Here is a 19,752-nt window from a genome sequence, read left to right as displayed (position 1 = left end):
CTTAGCTAGCTGGCACTGTGTTAAACACACAAGATAGTGTTAGCATTATGTAAACTAGTATGATATTAAATACCATCTGACATCTGGTATTGCAGATTTTGCCATCCTTTATCATGTAGTTAAGGAAAATAAGAGAAATTGTGCCTTTCAGTCTTCAGAAATCATGCCTTGTTTTGGTCTAGCAATTTAGTGCTTAATATATACCCTGTAAAGACATCAGCTTGACAGGAAATGGCAGGAAATGTCCTTAAAAATAATGTCAATTTTGAAATAAACATAACCTATTTGTTTCTGCAAACAATCTGACATGACATCCTAGCCTGCTTAAGTTCAGAAGGACTTCTATTGTAGACTTCTGCAGACTTTTTTTGACTGTAGGAAACTAGACTTTAAGCTTGTTGAATGTATTTTTTCTCCTGCTTTTGCTGAAACTTGAACTACTCTGAAGTTGAAACTTTATTCTGTAGATGTTGACAATACCCACTATCTAAAATGAAAGAAAGGATAATGCATTCATTTTTCACTTTCATGTATGCTTATGCATTGAATATATGCATGTGAGAATACGTCCCTGTGGGCATACAGGAGACTATCCAAAAGGACTCCTATGTATGCAAGTACATCTGACATTAAAAAGTATCTTGGTAAAGGAATCCAGTGTCAATTGAAGGCAATGGAATAACATTCCCCAGTACTAACAGGGGCTGAATTAGGCCTCAAGTAAATCTTAGCTGTACTAATGCACATAAACCTTTTCCTTCCCTCCTCATAATTTTACACACAAAAATACTAATATTTTCAGTGGTGAAAGCTCCCTCCCAATAAGTACCTTGGATGCAGAAGTCTAGGTTGCTCTGCATTTTGTCACAGTATAGGACCCTACCTTTTGGTATAGAATTTTGGGGTTTGTGAAAAACCTGTTCTGTATGCTCCTCAGTTGTATGAAACTTACTTTTCCTTGCGTCCTCAGTAATGTAAACACCCAACCCATATACATAACCCTGTAAGTCTGAAAACTATGTCTTTTTTCATAGAATCACAGAATAGTTAGGTAAGAAAGGACCTTAAAGTTTATCCATTTGCAGCCCCGTGCCATGGGCAGGGGCACCTTCCACTAGACTGCCTTGCTCAAAGCCCCATCCTACCTGGCCTTGAACACTGCCAGGGATAAGGCAGCCACAGCTTCTCTGGGCAACCTGTGCCAGTATCTCACCACCCTCATGGGGAAAAACTTCTTCCTAATGTCTAATCTGAATCTCCCTGCTGTCAGTTTAAAGCCATTCCCGCTTACCTGTCACTACAGGCCCTCGTGAGTCCTTTCTCATATAGATGTGGGCAGAAACAGCTGGTCAGAGACTGTAGTTTGCTTGCCATCGTTTTTCTTTGTATTCCTGTTGGATGTTTTAATTTTAACTGAGGAGGGAGGTTTTAATGATGAGATGAAAGTAAGTAGTTTAGAAGCAGTAGAAATTACTTGTCTAGTCTAACTCTCCCTAGCTGAAAAAAATCCATTTTCTTATAGCACCTTTTGAAATTTCCTGGTTTCACAAACACAGTTATTTTTTTTCCTTAGAGTGACTAAGTATTAATTACATTAAATTCTATGCACATTATTTTGAAAAGGAAAAAGGAGATTGATAGACAAAAAGTTGAATAAGAATTTTAAAGGTTGAATTTTGTGCAGTCTCAGTTTTGATGAAGACACTGTATGTATGTCTTTATATACATGAGTACATGTAGAAATAAGTTCTTGGGTTGTTCGTATAAAATATGAACACTGAGAAGAGGAATTGTTTCCTGAAGTGTCTTGTGTATTTATGCTGGCAATTATAAAACTGCTTAAATGAGACCTGTAATAGGAAAGCTTGAGAAAACACATTTTAACGTATATCCAGATCCAGTACAACTATGAAGCAAAATCCCTTCTAAGATGGAACAATACTTGGATCATCTTTCATTTCCCACTTTTCATTGTCCTCAATGATCTGGAGCTCAGTTCTCTTGGAGACACTATGCAGTATTCTTTCTTTTTGTGCACTCTCTTTAATTACATCAGTCATTAGGAAAGACACTGTCTGCTGTCAATGTGCTACATGAGCAGGTTGATTTGCTAGTCACATAATTTTAAACTGACTGTTGTTCAAACATAACCTAATTTACCTTGTGTGCTTTTATTTCCTCAGTTCATAGTGTTGTAGGTATCTGATGCAGATTGTTAGCAATGGTAAAAATTAAACGTTAGTAGGAGAAGGAGATACTGCCTTAAAATAATTACTAAGGACAGATTTTTCTCTGGTGTGTTTTTATACTGATTTTCTGAAGTCAATGATTCTACGTTCTGTCATACTACCTAAAGACATGGCTGAAATTTTCAGGGAGAAAGTGATCTGGGGATGCAGGTTATTCAGGACAGCCTGTCATTAACAGCATGCCTGCAGTCATTTTGAGCCCACATTGCTGGTGTTGGGCTGAGACACCTACAGCATTGCTACTGTAGCCTCTTGTCAGCTTTGCAGTGTCAGCTTGAAGAAATTCTTTTGATGTGGAAAAAACAGTAGAAGGCATTCAGTGTGTGCTTAGCACCATTTGTGACTGTAACATTTAAAGTGATACCATGGCAGCCTGTAAATGCAGAAAATACTTTTCCCTTTTCTCCTCCAAAGAGTGTTTCCTCAATAGGACTAATACAACACTTAGGGATGACTGCAGTGAATAAAGGAGCAGCTTCGATTTAGCTGGGGTTGGTTTTTGGTTGTTGTGTCCTCCCCATCTCTCTCCCCCGTCCCCATCCCCACCCCGTTTAACAAATTCTTGACTGTTAGCATACATTTTTCTGTAATTTGAATTGACTAGCCTCACAGCTGCAAGTTCATGAGCTAGATGAAAACAAGCCCTTTCGCCTACCTCCTAAAATAAGTACTTTTCCAGTCCCAGTTCTTCTGTTCTTCCGTGTTTTCAAGTAACCCTTGCAAATAATGAAAACTTAAAAAGTGGAAAACAAAGTGCTACTCTCAGAAATGCTTGTGGCTGCCACCCAACCTGTGCAAGACTAAGGGCCATGACTACAGCTGGTTAAAATTGGCCAGGAAGAATCTCAGAACCAAACGCTATTAGTACGTACGCCAAGTGGTGAAGTGCCTCCTTTCCTAGATGCCACTGTCTTTGGGTTGGCATTACAGAGATAAGACTCAATTAAACCACTTTATCTATAGTATGGTATAGCAATATAGTACAAGACTTTTAAATATATTATGCACATGTTCTGCATGAACTTAAAAAAAACCGGCTTTTACAGATATGAGTTAAAGGAATTAAGAGATAAAAGCAGGTTGGTTCCTGTTTTGTTTTTTTTTTAATTAGCACTGAAGGAAAATTCTCTTCCATTAATTTATTTGTAGATAGGATTCAAATTAAAAGCATTTATATTTGCATCAGTAAAACAAATTAAGGACATCCTAACTAAATATTAAAACTGAGTTAATGCAGAAGCATAGTACAATATCCTTAGCATTTCAGAAGTTGGAAATGCTTTTGAGAATGCATGTCAAGACTCAGGAAGGATTTGGAAGCAAAATAATCAGGGCTCTTTTAAATAGCTTGCATAGTGCGCAGACAAAGTATAGCGCTTTTTAATATTTTTATTTAATATATTAAATATTAGTGCATTTTTATACAAAATATTAATATATTTTTAGTTAACATATTTTAGATATACATTGTTTCAAATTACTGGTTACTTCTATGTGCAGGTAGTTTTATATTATGTTAAGATTAATAACAGTATTTATTGTTTGTTGAAGACTAACACATATAAGTTTTTAACCTGGTGATAAGCTCATTTAACTCTGCCCCACCCTCAAAGTCCTCACCAATAAAAAAAATGCCCCGAACCCCTTTGGTTTCCACATTGCTTGGCAAATGGGTTAAAAGAATCAGTATTAATTTCCTTCCACTTGGTACTGGAGTAATTACACCCATGAGATATGATGAGCAATTGGATAGCTAAGCTTTGATATAATTTCTTCCTCCAACTCTTACTTGCTCCCCAAATATGTACAATCTGGGTATGGATTCTCACTCTGTCCATTTTTTACAAATAATTGTTCTCTTTTATTGACTTGAATAATTATCTTATATAAAAACTGATCACATGAAAGCTAAATAGTGATTTCTAGATTTGGGTTTTGTGGGTTTTTGTTGTTTTTTTTTTGTTGTTGTTTTTTGTTGTTTTTTTGTTGTTGTTGTTGTTGTTTTGTTTTTTGTTTTGAGCATTTTAACGTTATTTCTTACTGTATTTTACCAACCAGGCCAGAAATTCTGTCCTTTTGTTCAGAAAAAAATAGCAAAAGGGCTTAGGAAGTCTACTGGAATGTGATGCATCTTATTTAATTTTTTATTTGTATTATGTTCGATGATTGGCTTCATAGATGAACTGTGCAAGACATTTGATTCCCACATAGTATTCTGTGTTGTTCTTTCAATTCAGACTAATAGTGCACAAATTAAAACACTGTGTGTGAACAATATATTCAATATACATCCACATTAATTCCTGACAGTTTTCCAACTCTGTACTGCAGATAACCAAGCAAGGAGTTACAAAAGTGGCTTAGCATAGCTCACAAGCCCTGTGTTGTGGGTGGGAGCTGCTAGAGCAAAATGCTAATGCTTCAGCTATTCCTTCAACTCTTCCCTTACCCTGGGTGTCCTGAGCTTATGGCGACATAGGCATGCACTCCTGCAGAGGGACCATAACTGTTAAAGTGGAACAAGTAGGATTGCCATAATCAAATTGAGAAACAAAATTAAATTGGAAGTGCAGCTTTTCTCACCAGTGATAATTCAAGGAGGGTCACATTAGTGATAAGTGTTTATGGATATTTTCTGAATCCAAGTACATGGAAATTTGCTTCTGTGACGAAAATGCTAAACTGGAATTTCAGTTGAGTCTTAAATATTTCTATTTTTTTAATTTCTTTTTATTTTTTTAGGTGCATGTGTGAATTTTATTCAGCTGTTCATGTTCTGAGAATACTTCTATGTGTTTTATTTAGCCAGTGAAATTCTAATTTCTCTTCAGCAGAATCTAGGGGAGTGTTTATGACTAAGCAGGACTGACATTCTGAGCAAGATTACCACTGAAAGTAGATAGAGTAAAAATTAGGGTATTTGGATACAGGTGGAAAATATTTGGAAAACATTAACAGGAAAGCTTGATAGCAAATTAAAAAAAAAAAAAATCAGCTTAAAGTAATTGAGTTCATTCTTATTTCCCTCTGCCAACTTTGTTGTTTTGTATGTGCATTTCCCCCAACAGTGATACTCTCTTCTTAGCAACTATGAAAGGCCAAGCAGAAATTGTATACATACAATCTTTGGATATACTGAAATTAGATAGACCCAAAGCTACAAAGATAAACTAAACACACTGGAGAAATTAGGTTTTTTACTCTTTTTTGGTCACAATATTCTTGCAGGGTGGTAGTTGTAATAGCCATATATGTAATTCTTTTTTATAAGTTGAAATCCTTCTAAATAATATGATAAAAACATTAAAATAAAGACAGGTTTTTGATGAAAGCTGAGTTGTAACATTTCTTTCAGGCATTCCTATCTCTCAGGAACAGACAGCATACCCTGAACACATTTGCTGCTTTGCCATTTAAGATAAATGAATTAGTAAACACATTTTCTAAGTGAGTCAGAAGCAAATTTTATCCATTGGAACAACACTCTATAAATTCATAGATGCATTATAGATGAATGCCTTTGATCCCTAAGCTAAGCATCCAGGCAAAAGATAGTAAAGATGTGCAACAGCTGTGATTTACTTTGAGCCAACAAATCTCATTATCTTTGTGTTACCAAATGTTAAATCATTGGCTTAAGGCCTGTTTCAAATAGCATTCACAGCTTAATCATGAGAAAAGGAAAAAGATGGTCCTTATTTTGAAGAATTATATATTTTGTGACAGAGACATAACTTTAGCATTTTGGACAATGGTTGAAATTACAAGAAACCAAAGCACAAAAAAAGGAAGATGTGCGATAGAACGAGATGTGGAAATCTAAAATTTAAAAACATCTAGTCTGTAACACAGATTACCAATGCACTGTTCTTAAGCAAGAAAGATACGGTATAGTTTTCATTATCCCAACATTTAACAGAGTTCAGTTATTTGCAGTGAGACCCACTTGTACGGCTTGATAATGAAGTTGACAATAACAGGAATGGAATGAAGGACAAGGAAGTTTTAAAATATGCTGGTAAAAAATAGAATAAACAGGAGACTGCTAAGATTGTGTTTTGTCTTTACAATGTGGAAGAAACGTACTCCTCTTTTCAAAGTCATTAATTCAGAGAAGAAAATGTGAATATGAGAAAGGATTTGCACTGTGTCATATGTTGGTGGAATGAAATTACAGTGCTTTTGAAAGGCTTATGATGCAGTAGCCTGGAGACTGAAGTACCCGAGGCATCCACAATGTAAATTTAGTACAAGCACTTGAAATAACCTTTTTATTTTTCTTTTTTAGACAGCAGTCTTCGAATATGGAGATAATTGTTTTAAGGTGTAAGATGGACTGCATGGTCAGTGTATGGCTAGCTCACAGTTTTTAGCTTTTCTCCAGAAACTGTCTTCATAGGTTTCTAAATACTCATACAAACTGGTGAGAATAATGCAGACATGAACTTGGGTATCTGTAAGCTAGCAAAGGGTACTGCTATGAAACTTTCAAAAAATTTGTTTTTAAGATAAAATGAAGCCTCCTTATTTTTCTGGATATGTAGGCAATCACACTAAATAAAAGATTGTTTGCCTGTAGCTATGATAGTAACTGTAGGACTTCTCCCTGAGCAGCATTTTATTCTTCCTTGGTTGAATATTTATTTGAGAGAAGGTTTGTTAGAGAGACACCGGCCATGAAAAACGACAGGAAATCCCAAATCAGTATAAAAGTCTCTTCTATGCTGTGTTTTACAGAGCAACCATAAAGAATTGTTGTAAGTAATAGTAACTTCTGTTGGGCTTTAATACTTGCTAATGAGATGCCACAGTGCTCTACAGTTGGAAGTGCAACACTGTTGAATGTATTTCTCATGAGGTATTAATGTTGTAGAAAGCACGTTATTCTTATGGGGTTTTGTTCTTTTTTTTTTTTTTTTTTAACGAATTTCAGAATGATTGCTTTGAGCAGCTTTACTCTGTAAACACCTACTACATCTCTCCTTAGAGACAGCAGAATTCTGTGGAACGCTTCCTTGTCCGAAAGTGCCTCAGGTTAATAATTTCATCTTTGATTACTAATTTTGACCAAATCAATATGAGGTGATTTTTGCAGTGACTTTGTCTGGTATGTTTTTTGTATTGGGCATTTTTTAATTTTAATGAATATTTCCAGTGGTAATTAACTATCTTCCATGGACAAAATCCTCTTTGATCAAAATTGTGGATCTCAGCAGAGAAGGGATCAGATTCTGTGTAGTATTGATTAAGTGAGAGAATTTTGCCCTAAATGTTTGGAAAATTGATGCATATGAACTTTAATTTCCTATCAATCCAAATTTAAATTTATATAAATAATGTTTTTTTAAACACTCCTAGTAATGATTCCTAAATTTGTGTGAATATGAATCAATATTTAAAATTGATACATAACCTCCACATAAATCACACTAACTTATCTAAACGGGTAGGACTATCTTACAGCTATTCAATGGCAGAGTTTGTCTTGATGTAACACACTGTGCTGCCTTATGAGGAAAAGTCATCAGGCGCAGGAACCCCATCTCCCAAATGCTTTGAGAAGACAGGAGCAGAGTAACAGCTAGTGAGACTTCCCCAGAGCTGCCTCCTGGCTTCAATGAGTTTGGGACTCTTTTTTTTATTTTGTTTTGCTTAGAACAACTCTTTTGGAGGGAAGAGACAGGAATTTTGTTAAATTCTAAATTTGAAAAAAGACTTTAAATGAATCTCAAATAAGTGAGACCTCTTGTACAGAAGAAAGATGCAAGTTTATTCTATTTTAGCTAAGAGACATTTCAAGGTAGGTGTTGTTCACCAAGTACTGTCTCCTGTAAGGTTAAGTCTGGTCTGCATTTTTAGATGCTGCATTTCGTTATGTATTTTCCAACTTACTGCTTGTAACTTAACAGAAATAAGATGTGTGTGACTATGGTGCTAATTTGGGAACAGGGATATACAGGAGCAGCTCACAATTTGGATACTTTAGCCTGGGTCCTCAATGGATGGTAAGTGTGCAGTTATTATTTTTTGAAATCAGACAGGCAGTTCCATATGATAAGGATATGGGTCTTACACCCCGATAAACTGCTCCTATTCTTAGAATGGAATGCTTCTGTATATGCTTTGCTGTAGAAGGGCTGAAATATTATTTCAGGTAAACTGCAATACACAGATATGAGCCTTAGTTCTGCTGGATATACTAACTGAGGTCCAGTCTGCTGCTTGAACCAGCTTGAAAGCAATGAGTGTGGATTTAATAAATTGGCCTTAGAGGTGGGCCCTGCTGGACCTACAGTAACTTAGTGTAAGTCAGTTCAAGTAAAGACATCAAACTATCATTAGTTTTCCCTTTACGCAGCATGTCCTAGTCCCCATAGCCATAGGGAATAGAGAGCTGATAACAGAAGGTCACACTAATTCATTTTTTAGTACATATTTAAGATGTAGACTTCTTAGTTTGGAATACATATCCTTCATGGGCTCACACACAACAGCAGTGTGTATGTCAGGTCACTGTGTGTCTAATTCTAATATAATTATTTAAATCATTGTGGTAAGTGCTTTGTTTTTGATAACAATTTATGTGTAAATCTACTGAGCTGTAACAGTATTGTTCAGAGCACATTTAAATTTTACATTCAAAATACTATTTTGGAAGAAATGGCCTTATTTTCATTAGATGCATACATACAAATTTTCTGCTGACTTCTTGTGGAAAAGCTGGTGGCTATAAAGCTTTCAAGCCATCTTCGCTATCTGCTGAAGTGATTGATAGAATATTTATCTTCTAACTAGTTGTTATAGATTGGAAAGGATTTTACTGATGTGCAATTTATGCCTTAGAGACAGAGAGAGAAATCTTCCTAATCTCCTAATCTTACTTCTCAAAGGAGGTGATCATCCACTATGGAGCAGTGTGCCTGAAACACAATGAGCTGCAAGTGACAGGTTATTTTTTCAAAGGTTGAAAATGCTAAGTCCCAAAACATAGTTATGGGATTCACTGCTAAGAAAACCTCTGATCAAAATTATCTACTACTCTTACTAAATTTTTATTTTGTAAAATGTCACATAATTTAACCCTGCAATTTGCTAATTCTGCTTAACAAAAGCAGACTCTTATCTTGAATTAACATAATAGTCTTTACCCTTATTTTATTATTTCAAAAGGATTTTTGTTTACTGAAATCAGGTAAACAGCACAAGTATTTGTATGAGTTTGAAAAAGACAAGGTTCTGCTAATAGGAGGAAAATGCAACCTACTCCTTTGTGCTAATTGAGTGGGGAAGGTGTTGATAGCTTTCAGCAAGATTTTAGATGTTTGTTACTGGGAAAATTTTCACGCAATTTCCAGAGTACTCCTCTATAGTTTCATTGCAAATACTACCCCTCAGTGATATCTATTCTTTCCTGTTATTCCACCAGCAAAATCTCTTCCTTTTTTTTTTTTTGTATTTTTGTTTTTGTTTGTGTTTTGAGTTTTTTTTGGGTTGGATTTTTTTTGGGGGGTGTGGGGGGTGCAGAAGAGAGTGGGGAGACAAACACCCAGATGTGGTGAATAAACAGCCATGCAATAAATCATTTTATACTTTTTCGACTATGGTTAATGATTAAATTTTGACCCGTTAGACCTACCTGATTTCAGCTAGCCATCTGGAAGAATAACTAATATTAAAAGCCTGTAGACTACTAGCTATACCTAATTGTTACACCTTAGTAGATACTGCTTGTGGAAATGGGTCAATTGTTAATGCCTTCACATCTAATTTCTGTTGAGGTTTGACTCATTAAATTGATGTTATCAGTCTTTTCCTGTAACCTTTTAAAAAAAATTTCATTTTTTCCTATGATAATATTAAGTGAGCATCCATGAAACTGTTTGGAGGACTTGAAGGTTAGTAGTAATAAAAAGAAGTCTTTTTGAATTGTTATTATGCACTGAGAATCAAGAAGCTGCAAAATTTGAGTGTAAATGGTTGGGTGTGAACTGGTAACCTGATAGCTAAACCCTGAGTTATTAGAAAGTTAAGCATCTCCTTTCTTTTACAAATGAGGCCTTTCCAATGACCTAGCTCCACAGCTACTCTAAATTGGCAGTCTGGGTATTCCCTCCAGCCATCTAACCATTCACTGAATGGATGTTCTTGGAATAAGGTCGAGAATATTTGGCTTATTGTTCTTAAATGGTACAGTTTGAAATGTTGTGCTGAATCTCTGGTTTCATTTAAAGTGACCTATTCGGTCCTTCTATTCCCTTCTACAGTATTATTCAAATAGTATATTTTATTTAATTCTGCCTATAACTCGAAATTAGTATTCATGGAAAGAAAGCAGCAGTTTTGCATGAGGCTGGGGAAATCATGTTGCAATGATTAATTAATTGCCTGTGGTAAGTATTTCCAATTTTATTGTGTTAAAAATTTGAACAGATGCATCATGTAAAAAAATATCAAAGAATCTTTACTTGGTAGACTGTAAACTGAAGCTTAAAATGCTAATCAAGTAAGTTCTGAAACGTTAATTGCCTGTACACCATGTATTTTTAAATAAGTTTAAGAATTTCTTTTCCTTCTGAATAGCAATATTACACAGGAAATTGCAAGCTGAATGTACAAGGAATACAAATTAGCAGGAGATAAGAAGATTGCCAGACTTCTGAATAGCCTCCATAATCAGCAGAAAGGTACCCTGCAAAGCATTTTACAGCTTTGCATAATCCATTCTAGGACAGCCTAAAAATTCTACCAGAGTTCTGGGTGGATTGCAGGTTGCCTCAGAGTAGCCAGAATGTATTTTAATTGAATTGGCATACATTCTTTATGTATATAAAGACTATATATACTTTACTGTTCCCTTACTCCTGTATTTCCTTCCCTTATTCCTATACATCCTATACTTTCCCCTTATTCCCAATGAATTAGAAAGTGCTTATGATAATCATAAGATAATAAAGCTTATATTACATATGAAATCGATTTTGAAGTTGAAGCCTCTGCAGAGCTATCAATGGAGTATTTGTGTGCAGGTCAAACACAAGGGATACTTTTTTGGTATTTAAAACAGAACTTGGAGCTGGGCAGCCACAAGAACAGGCCATAAGATCTCACTGCCTTAATTTTGGAGGCTCATCTTACTCTGTTAAATAAAAATATTCCACTTCCTCCCCTTCCTCAGTTTAAGATACCTATAATATATAATGTACTCCTGTTTTTTTTTCTGTATAGCAGGCACAACACTGCAGAATTGATACTAGTCCTAAAATCTTTACTGGAGCAATTATATGGATATGGCACTAAAGTTTTAGTATTCCTCTTTGAGCTGTGGAATTAAACCCTAAAGAATGCTTAAGCCACATCAACAATAAATGATAATTAAATATTTGAATACACATTTTTATTACTTCATCTGTAAATACAAAAGCTACATTCAGTTGGGGTATACATTCAATTATACCATTTCTGCAGTGGCATAGGATTTTACTTGTCGTTAGCATATCTTTGTTCTAGTTTCTGATGGTGGGTTATAATTAGAAAGCATTTTTACAATGCCATTTACAGGGTAAGTATCGTATTTTAAAGGCTTCTTAGATTAAACCAAACAAAGCAAATATTACAAACTATGAAAAGAAATGTAAGAACTCAGTTCTGAATGTACAATCTTTTAAAAATATGAAACATAGTTTATGGCATCTCAGAAACCTCTTGATATCATCTGGTGAAGAGTATGAAAGGAAGGTTGTCTGACGTGTAGGAAAGTAATTCTAAAGACTTCACTTTCATACAAGGTAATGAAACATTTCAAGCAAGCCAAGAGGGCCATACATGCTATACGTGCTATGACCTAGTAGGATGGTAAATAGCGTTACAATGCTGATGTTTCTCTTACATCTGAAGATGACTTACAGAGGGTAGAAAGTTATATTGCTTTAGAACCAATTTAACAGGGTTGGTTTTTTTTTCTACTGGGCATTTGGGAAAATAGGCATTATTGATCAATTTCAGGGAAGTGAAAATTGGATGGGAATTTTGTCAAAACAAACTTCCCTTCAGATCACTAGGCATGTTAAATGAAAACTGTCAGAGAGCTTGTTTTGCTCCCACTAGACTGCTGTTGAGCTTGTGAATCAAGTACATATGTAAAGCACTTCTTTAAACACAGTCAGGAAAATTATTCGGGGTATTTCACTTTCTCAACATGTTTACAATTGTGTACCATTTCCCATTGTTAATGCTAGTTTAATTGCTCTCTCTCCATGGGAAGTAGGTAGTGAAGATACCTTTCTACACAGGTGAAAAGTTGTAGAAGTGTTAAGTTCCATAAACCCTCACTGCAGCTGTCTGGGATTAGATGCAAGGAACTCAGGAGAAAGCTAATGACTATAACAAGCATGATTAGAATAAATTCCAGCTGTAAGCCAGTAGTCCTGTTACTAGGAGCAGAAGAGATTGGTTCCCCTATGCGTACTCCTTTTACTGCCACAGAAATGCAGCATGTGTTTTCTGGAGATTGATTTCCTTTTCCTCTCAAAATCAAGCTGAGGCAGGGAAGTTTAAGAAGAATAAAGCAAAACCGTTACTGAAAGGAAAATAATTTGAGAAACCTGTGTAACTTGGGCCTTTAATCACTGTTCCTGACAACAGCAGTGGAGCTTCAGTGATGCACTGTACAACACAATGAGCATTTGCTTGCCTCAACAAGATAAAGTTAGTGAATCCTGAGGAGAGGAAAGAAGGATACAGCACTGACCCCATGTTCTCAGGAACATTTATCCTCCCCCCACCCAGAAGTTGAAAAATGCACTTGGAATAATACAGCATTTTGACTCAAGTGTCCATTATCAGGGAGGGAGCTGAGGTATCAGAAATAGGAGGGAGTCTTAGACCAAGCACAGGAAATGATCTGTTGACTCAGTTGAAGCCCTTACTCATAAAGTGCTCCTGGATCCAGCAAAGTCATTACTCTTATCTTCACTTCAGAGGATATTGGAGTAGTGTTAGAAGTATATTCTGCAATTTCAAAAGCTTTCTCAGTAACTGATATGTTAATACTAGCTATGAAATCTTCTAATACCATGGATACCCTGAGAAAATCAGGAAATCCTTGCTGTAGGTGACTCGGAGGGCTTCTTCTGCACAGTAGGCTGAGTAGCAGAATGTGTGGTAAACATATGTATCTATTGCATTTGTCAAAAAACATCCAGGTTCTGTTTTTGTTCTTCTAAAGCCTGCATACATTGGATGCAGTTGTCATCTACATAGATAAACATCTCTGTAGGTGAAGAGACAGAAGAGTTTGGACCTCTGGCCATCAGGTACTAGCACCTTGCTGTGTAACAGGAGACAACTTAGAAAAAAACCTAAACAGAGAAATATTTTGAAACAGAGAAAACAAGTTAGGCTACCTTCGCTGTTCTAATATCTGAATTAAAATGCAGCTGTTTGCAGCTCCATAAAAAGCAGTTCTCAGACTTCTGTTCGAAAACTGTTTAGTAATTCAGCTGTGTCAGTACAGTTGTAGAAGTTCCATTTCACAGCTGAAGCGATATAATCAGTGCACATTGTCTGCAATTCAGGCTGAGAATAATAAATTCTGCCTTTTTATTTTAATGGGATTTATTTTAATTCATTTCCTAAGAAGTAGTGCCAGGCTAAGATGGCAAAGGTAAGGAGGCCAGCTAGAATTGTAATTGTTGTGCAGAGATTGCTTTGCAACTTCAGTTTCCATAGCATTAAGGTCAGCCTTGCCTCTTACTGAAAAGTCAGGCTTATTTTACCTCCACTGGGAACGCGTGCCTCATTTCAGCATGCAGGGGTAAAGTGCCGGTTTCAGTCATGGCCTCAAACTGGATTAAGTGAAAGCCAGTTTCTTAGTCCTAAATATGTCAGTGCTAGACATGCTTGAGAGGAATTTCTTTCTCTATTTCATACCACCTATGCCCTAAAAAGTTTCCAGTCTGCTACTAGTTATTGAAGTTCTTCCTTTACACTCCCCTCCTGCAGTACAAATGCTACACTTGCACATGGCACTGGTGGGGGAGAACCACAGCTGCTGCCATTAGTGCTGGCCCACTGAGAACCATTCCCCCAGAGCCTCTGATCTGGCAGTTTCCCCACAGCTGCTGTAGCTGCCATACATCAGCCATCCATCCCTCCCTTTCTAGCCTCACGTCCTGTCTCACCACTGCCCTTTGGCTCTCACAGGACACACAAATGGCTTCCTGTGACATGCAGTGCTGCTATGCAATATCTGGCATGGAGTGGAATTTTTTTGCAGGTAAGTAACATCTATGAATATTCAACTACTAGAATTCATAAAAGAGGATCACTGCAGTGATACCACTTAAGGCAGTTTCAGGGCCTGGATACTAAATGAAGATTCATAGATGTGGGTGGAAAAACTCCATCACACTGCCTGGTTAAAAAAAAAGGGTTCTATGGTCTCCATATGCTTTAGGAAAAGGTGAGTCATGAGTTTCAAATCGTGCTTGTTACATGCTTTGCGCTTCTTTATCTTCAGCTACACTGTAGTGACTTGTGTGTAGGGTTTACTGCACTGTAAATAGACTGCAAGTATTACTTAATATGGAGAGCATTTCCAATGAGTAGTGGACAGAGGCCACTGCAGATGAGAACAGTTCTTTCTTGAGACACTAATTTGTTTTGTTCTCAACAAGACATAACTTTAAGACAAATGAGGCGTCTGTAATCCTTTCTTGCATTGTCATTCAAAAATACACTTTTTGTACCACTTTGACTTGTTTCAGTTTTAGGCTCGTTTTTGTAGTGTCCTCACCTGTTCCTGATCTGGTCATATGAGCAATTTAGCTGCTCATGGGCAGGTTTTTTGCAGCCTTTGAAGAACACCGCAGTCTTGTGACTAGATTGCTACTTTAATCCAGTTTAAAATAAGTTTTGTTTTTACTGCAATCTCAGTATAGAAACATCTACAGTGTGCAGTAAGTAAACCTAACTAAATCAGAGCAACACTAGTTGACTTGGTGCTCCGAGATTCTTAGAATCGGCTCTAAAGCAAGAGCTGATACCTAGTATGTTAAAGGGAGCACAGGGGGTGTACCAATCATATTGAGAAAGTCTTGTAAATCTGCTAGTTTCTCTAATAGTGAGAAGGTGCAAGTAATCACTGGGAAGGCTTTGCCTTCTCCAGGTTTCCAGTTTAAAACTTCACTTTGAGTATACTATTTACTTCAAAGCTTTCTGTCAAGACTAGTTCTGCAAGTTATCAATAACTAAAAAGAGCTTCACATACTGCATTCCTTCTACATCTTCTGTGACTAACATGCATCTCTGCTTTGTATCTCAGAATCAGAATCAGTGTCTCAGAGAAAGCTTAGATTTGCCACATGGTGCCATTGCTATAATCAATAGTAAAAACAGATTCCTGGATTTATCACAAGATAAAGGTTTGGGGTTTTCCTTGTGATATCAGAAATTCTGCAGGGATATCTATGAGGTTTTATGTTAGTGACAGGATATTTTTGTTAAATTCAGATGCCTAGGAAATTAATGACTATATAGCTCCTCTAATTCTCTAGCTCCATGCTAGCTTTATTGCTCCAAGTGTGCACCCAAGACTTGGGAAACTAGTTTATGTCAAAATGATCATTGGTTGGCTGACATGCCTTTGTTATATGCATACAGTAAAACAGAGTTGTAGGGTGCATTTCAGAAGCCTATGTCTGAGTTTGGTTTACCCCAATTAAATAACTGCATAGGTCAAGCTTACCATAAGAATACAACAATGAAATACAGAGAAACATGCATACTGGAAGTACATTGTTCCTCCAATCCAAATCACACACAGCAGATCACAGTTGTCAAGCTTGTCTAGAATTAGACATTTTCTTTGACTATTTTTGATACAGTTCATATAATCTCTGCTTACTTATTTAGAATCCAGTATTTAAACAACAATACACTATTTTATGTAACACAAGTATTTAGTGGGAACAATTATTGAGCTTTTATTGTGTCTTTTTGTCCTGGCATATAGAATAAATTGTTTGAAAAACAGTTTTGCAGAGGGATCTATATAGATTGGAGCATTGGTCTATGAATAATGGGATGAAATATAACAGGTCAAAATGCCAGATTCTGCACCGGGGATGGAATAACACTGGACAATAGTATAAACTGGGAGAGGAGTGGCTGGAGAGCAGCCCTGCAAAAAGGAATCTGGGAGTGCTGCTAAACCTCAGGCTCAGCGTGAGTAAGTGGAGTACCTGGGCAGCCCCGAGAACAAACCACATCCTGGAGTACATCAAACACAGCATGACCAGACAAACAAGGCAGTTACACTGCTGTATTCAGCCTTGGTGCAGCCCACCTGGAGCACTTAAGCTGTGGGCCTCACAACTTAAAAGGTTGGTGAATGTCCTTGTGTGTGTCCAGAGAAGGGCAGCCAAGCTGGTGAACAGACTGGAAGGAATGTCCAGTGATGAGCAGCTAAGGACTTTGGGCTGAGGGGCAACCTCATTGCTCTCTACAGCTGCCTGCAGAAAAGTACTGAGCTCTTCTCCTTGGTATGCAGTGGTAAGACATGTGGGAATGGTTCAAAGCTCTATCAGGGGAGGTTTAGATTGGACATTAGGCAGCATTTATTTACTAAGAAGGTTGTCAAACGCTGAAACAGGCTTCCTAGAATGTGGTTGATGCCCAAAGACTGTCAGTGTTTAAGAGGCATTTGGACAAGGCCCTTAACATATTTTAACTTGGTCAGCCATGAGCTGGTCGGGCTGTTGGACTAGATGATCATTGTAGGTCCTTTCCAACTGAAATATAGTCTGTTTTATTCTAAACCCAATATTTGGGATTTATAATGGGAGGTACTTAATGGCATACTGCTGGTAAGAACTAAAAGACTAGTAAGTGATTTAAAACAAACAAACCAAAGTAACACCCCCCCCCCCCAAAAAAAAAACCAAACCACCAAACAACCAAAACATTAACAGTAGTGCATTATCCTTTAGTGTCCTGTGTGACTGCCAACTTAACAGAATTATTTTCGTTTAGTTTCAGTAGGAACAGGTCAGATTTTGAATACACATTAAAGAAATGCCTAAGCTGAAAATTTAAGAGCTCCTTTATACTGCATAGCGATCAAAGCATGACCCCATAATGGCAAGAAGAAGAAATCGAAAACTAATTTCAAAATTCAGCATTAATTCTCCATCAAATTGACAGAAGGGAGCCTACAATAGAATACATTTATGCTAAATATAGAACTGTCTCTTTATCTGTTCCTTTCAGAGTGCTAGCTGTTACTTTGAATTCATGGTTCCTTAACATGAGCATTTTAAAAGTCTCTGTCTGGATCTGGTTTAAATTTCTACAAACACATCCTTTTTACCAAATAAATCTGACTGTGTTTTTCCATCTTCCCTACAGTAATCGCTTAGAAATGATTGTCATATAAGGACTTGGCTATGGCAAACAGGAAACATCAAAGCACTACTGCCAGCATGCTGGATCACAGAACAAGAGCTTGCCCTACTTCATCTCACAACAGGGAACCTGAAAATGAAGAAAGTGACCTTCCTATTGAAGATTATGCAGCAAAAGAGGCAGAACTAGCAACTGTCAGAGCAGGTAGTCCTCCACCTGTAGAACACGAGTGCAATGATCATAGTGCAGATGGTGATTCCAGCTCTGACTATGTGAATAACACTTCCGAGGAGGAGGACTATGATGAAGGCTTGCCAGAAGAAGAAGAGGGGATCACATACTACATTAGATACTGTCCAGAGGATGACAGCTACCTAGAAGGAATGGATTGCAATGGGGAAGAGTATGCTCCCCATGAGGAACACCATGTTGAAACAGATGGATGTCAGGAAGCTGTAGAAGAATGGGCTGAAGGTAAAATTCAGCACCAAGATGAAAATGAGGTGATGGACAGGCAAGAGTGGCAGGAGGGTCAAGATAATGGCATTCAGACTTTGGAAGATGAAACATCATCTTTGGAGATTCAAGATCAAGAAGAAAACATACAGTACTGTCAAAGTGAAGGTGGCTATCAGGACTATTACCCAGCAGAGACTAATGGAAACTCACAGGGAATATCACCATACCATTCTAGAAAAGACGATGCAGAGCTGGAAGAGCAGGAAGAGGACATTGACCAGATTGTAGCAGAAATCAAAATGAGTATGAGCATGAGCAGTATTAACAGTACAACAGAAATGAGTCCAGAGCACACTGGGACTGAAAACATGGCACATGACTATAAAGAGATTTGTTCAAAGGGAGAAGCTGTTCACAGTGCTAACAGGCATGAGGGGAGGCCAAAATCACTGAATATCCCATCTGCTTCTAAGCACAGTGGGGATATGCCTCGAGGTTTTAAAGCAAAGTCAAGAACCCCAGAGGACAGGCAGAAGTGGCCACAGGAGCAGGTATGAGGTTCTCTCTTAAAGCAGACTGTCAGAAGCATTATGCAAATGTTGTTACTCTAAACAGAATTAAGAAGCAATATTTTTACTTTTCTTTTTACTCTGTATTGCAGTCACAGGTACATAATCACATGTCCAGAAAAAGGTGCTGAATGTAGTCAGTTTAGGTGGAGAACTGGAAAAAAGGTTTTGCACAGAGAACAGACAATTCCAAGTAAAACAAGGTATTCCAGATGCAAGGGACAGATCTAGTTTACTTATGCTCTTATTCTGCAGTGACACCCCAGATAAACTTAAAACTGGGCTCAGCAATGAAATAGTCAAGGGTAGGGTTTATCATTAAGGGTTCCTGTTCTGTTGCCTTAGTGGGTTTTAATTTTTTTTTGTTTTCAGTAGAATATATGTCAAGGCTAGATACTGCAGAAGGTAAAAGCAACTGCAACAAGTGCCTGCATTATTGCTGTGGTTTTGTACTGGCTGGTCATATCTTGACCCTGGCAAGAAGGAAGAAATACTTATTAAATTTGAGAGGTGTAAGTTTCCTGTTTCAGTTTTATCAAATCTATAAATATTGTGATTTTCTATAGTTAAGTGCCACACTGTTAAACAGTTTAATCTTAATGATTCCATTAAGAACAGATATTAAAATATGTCAGTTCCTCTGAAAAAACAGTAAAAGGAAATCAAATGTTGAAGTAGACGCTGTTGAAAAAGCCAGACCTTTATTGTAACTATGAACAACAAAAAAAATCATCTTAAGGGGACATGTTCAGATTTCTCATATCTACAGCAAGTTTTTAATATTAATTTCTGTATTAGAACTGAGTTGTGTAGCTTAAAATATTCAGTGCTTTACTGCCAGCATGGAAGGTCTAGATTGTGTGGGTAAGCTTGATATCTTGAATGGCTTGAATAGTTGTTACATATAGGCTAGGAACAGAGAAATGTAGTTAGCATGATTTAGACTAATTATGGTCTTTCTGGCACAGTACATCAGCATCTGCCATTGGGAATGTTGCTGCTTTTAAGTTTTGAAAGTATTTGCAGAACAAAAGAGAGGAGGAGCTCTTGAATGAGAAAGTGAATTCTTGTAT

General features: G+C 37.0%; 1 protein-coding gene across 4 annotated transcripts in view; it reads left to right on the top strand.

Moving 5' to 3' along the window:
• Positions 1-19,752, top strand: part of APBA2 (amyloid beta precursor protein binding family A member 2) — an 84,991-nt gene that overhangs the window by 29,583 nt on the left and 35,656 nt on the right. For 2 of the 4 annotated variants that reach the window (XM_061347549.1, XM_061347546.1), the window contains exon 2: positions 17,655-18,661. The exons of 1 other annotated variant lie outside the window; for it this stretch is intronic. In XM_061347549.1, the coding sequence (XP_061203533.1) occupies positions 17,693-18,661 (969 nt within the window). In that variant the 5' untranslated portion in view covers positions 17,655-17,692. Of the gene's footprint in view, positions 1-14,410; positions 14,524-17,654; positions 18,662-19,752 lie in introns of all 4 variants that reach the window. One more of the 4 variants, XM_061347548.1, reaches the window with a different exon arrangement.

The sequence above is a fragment of the Neopsephotus bourkii genome, unplaced genomic scaffold, assembly GCF_033783945.1.
Source record: "Neopsephotus bourkii isolate Nb327-2 ecotype Australia unplaced genomic scaffold, CSIRO-AGI_Nbou_v1 NB_318, whole genome shotgun sequence".
Classification (NCBI taxonomy): domain Eukaryota; kingdom Metazoa; phylum Chordata; class Aves; order Psittaciformes; family Psittacidae; genus Neopsephotus; species Neopsephotus bourkii.
Note: the sequence above shows the minus strand (reverse complement) of the source record. Positions and strands in the feature narration are given on the sequence as shown.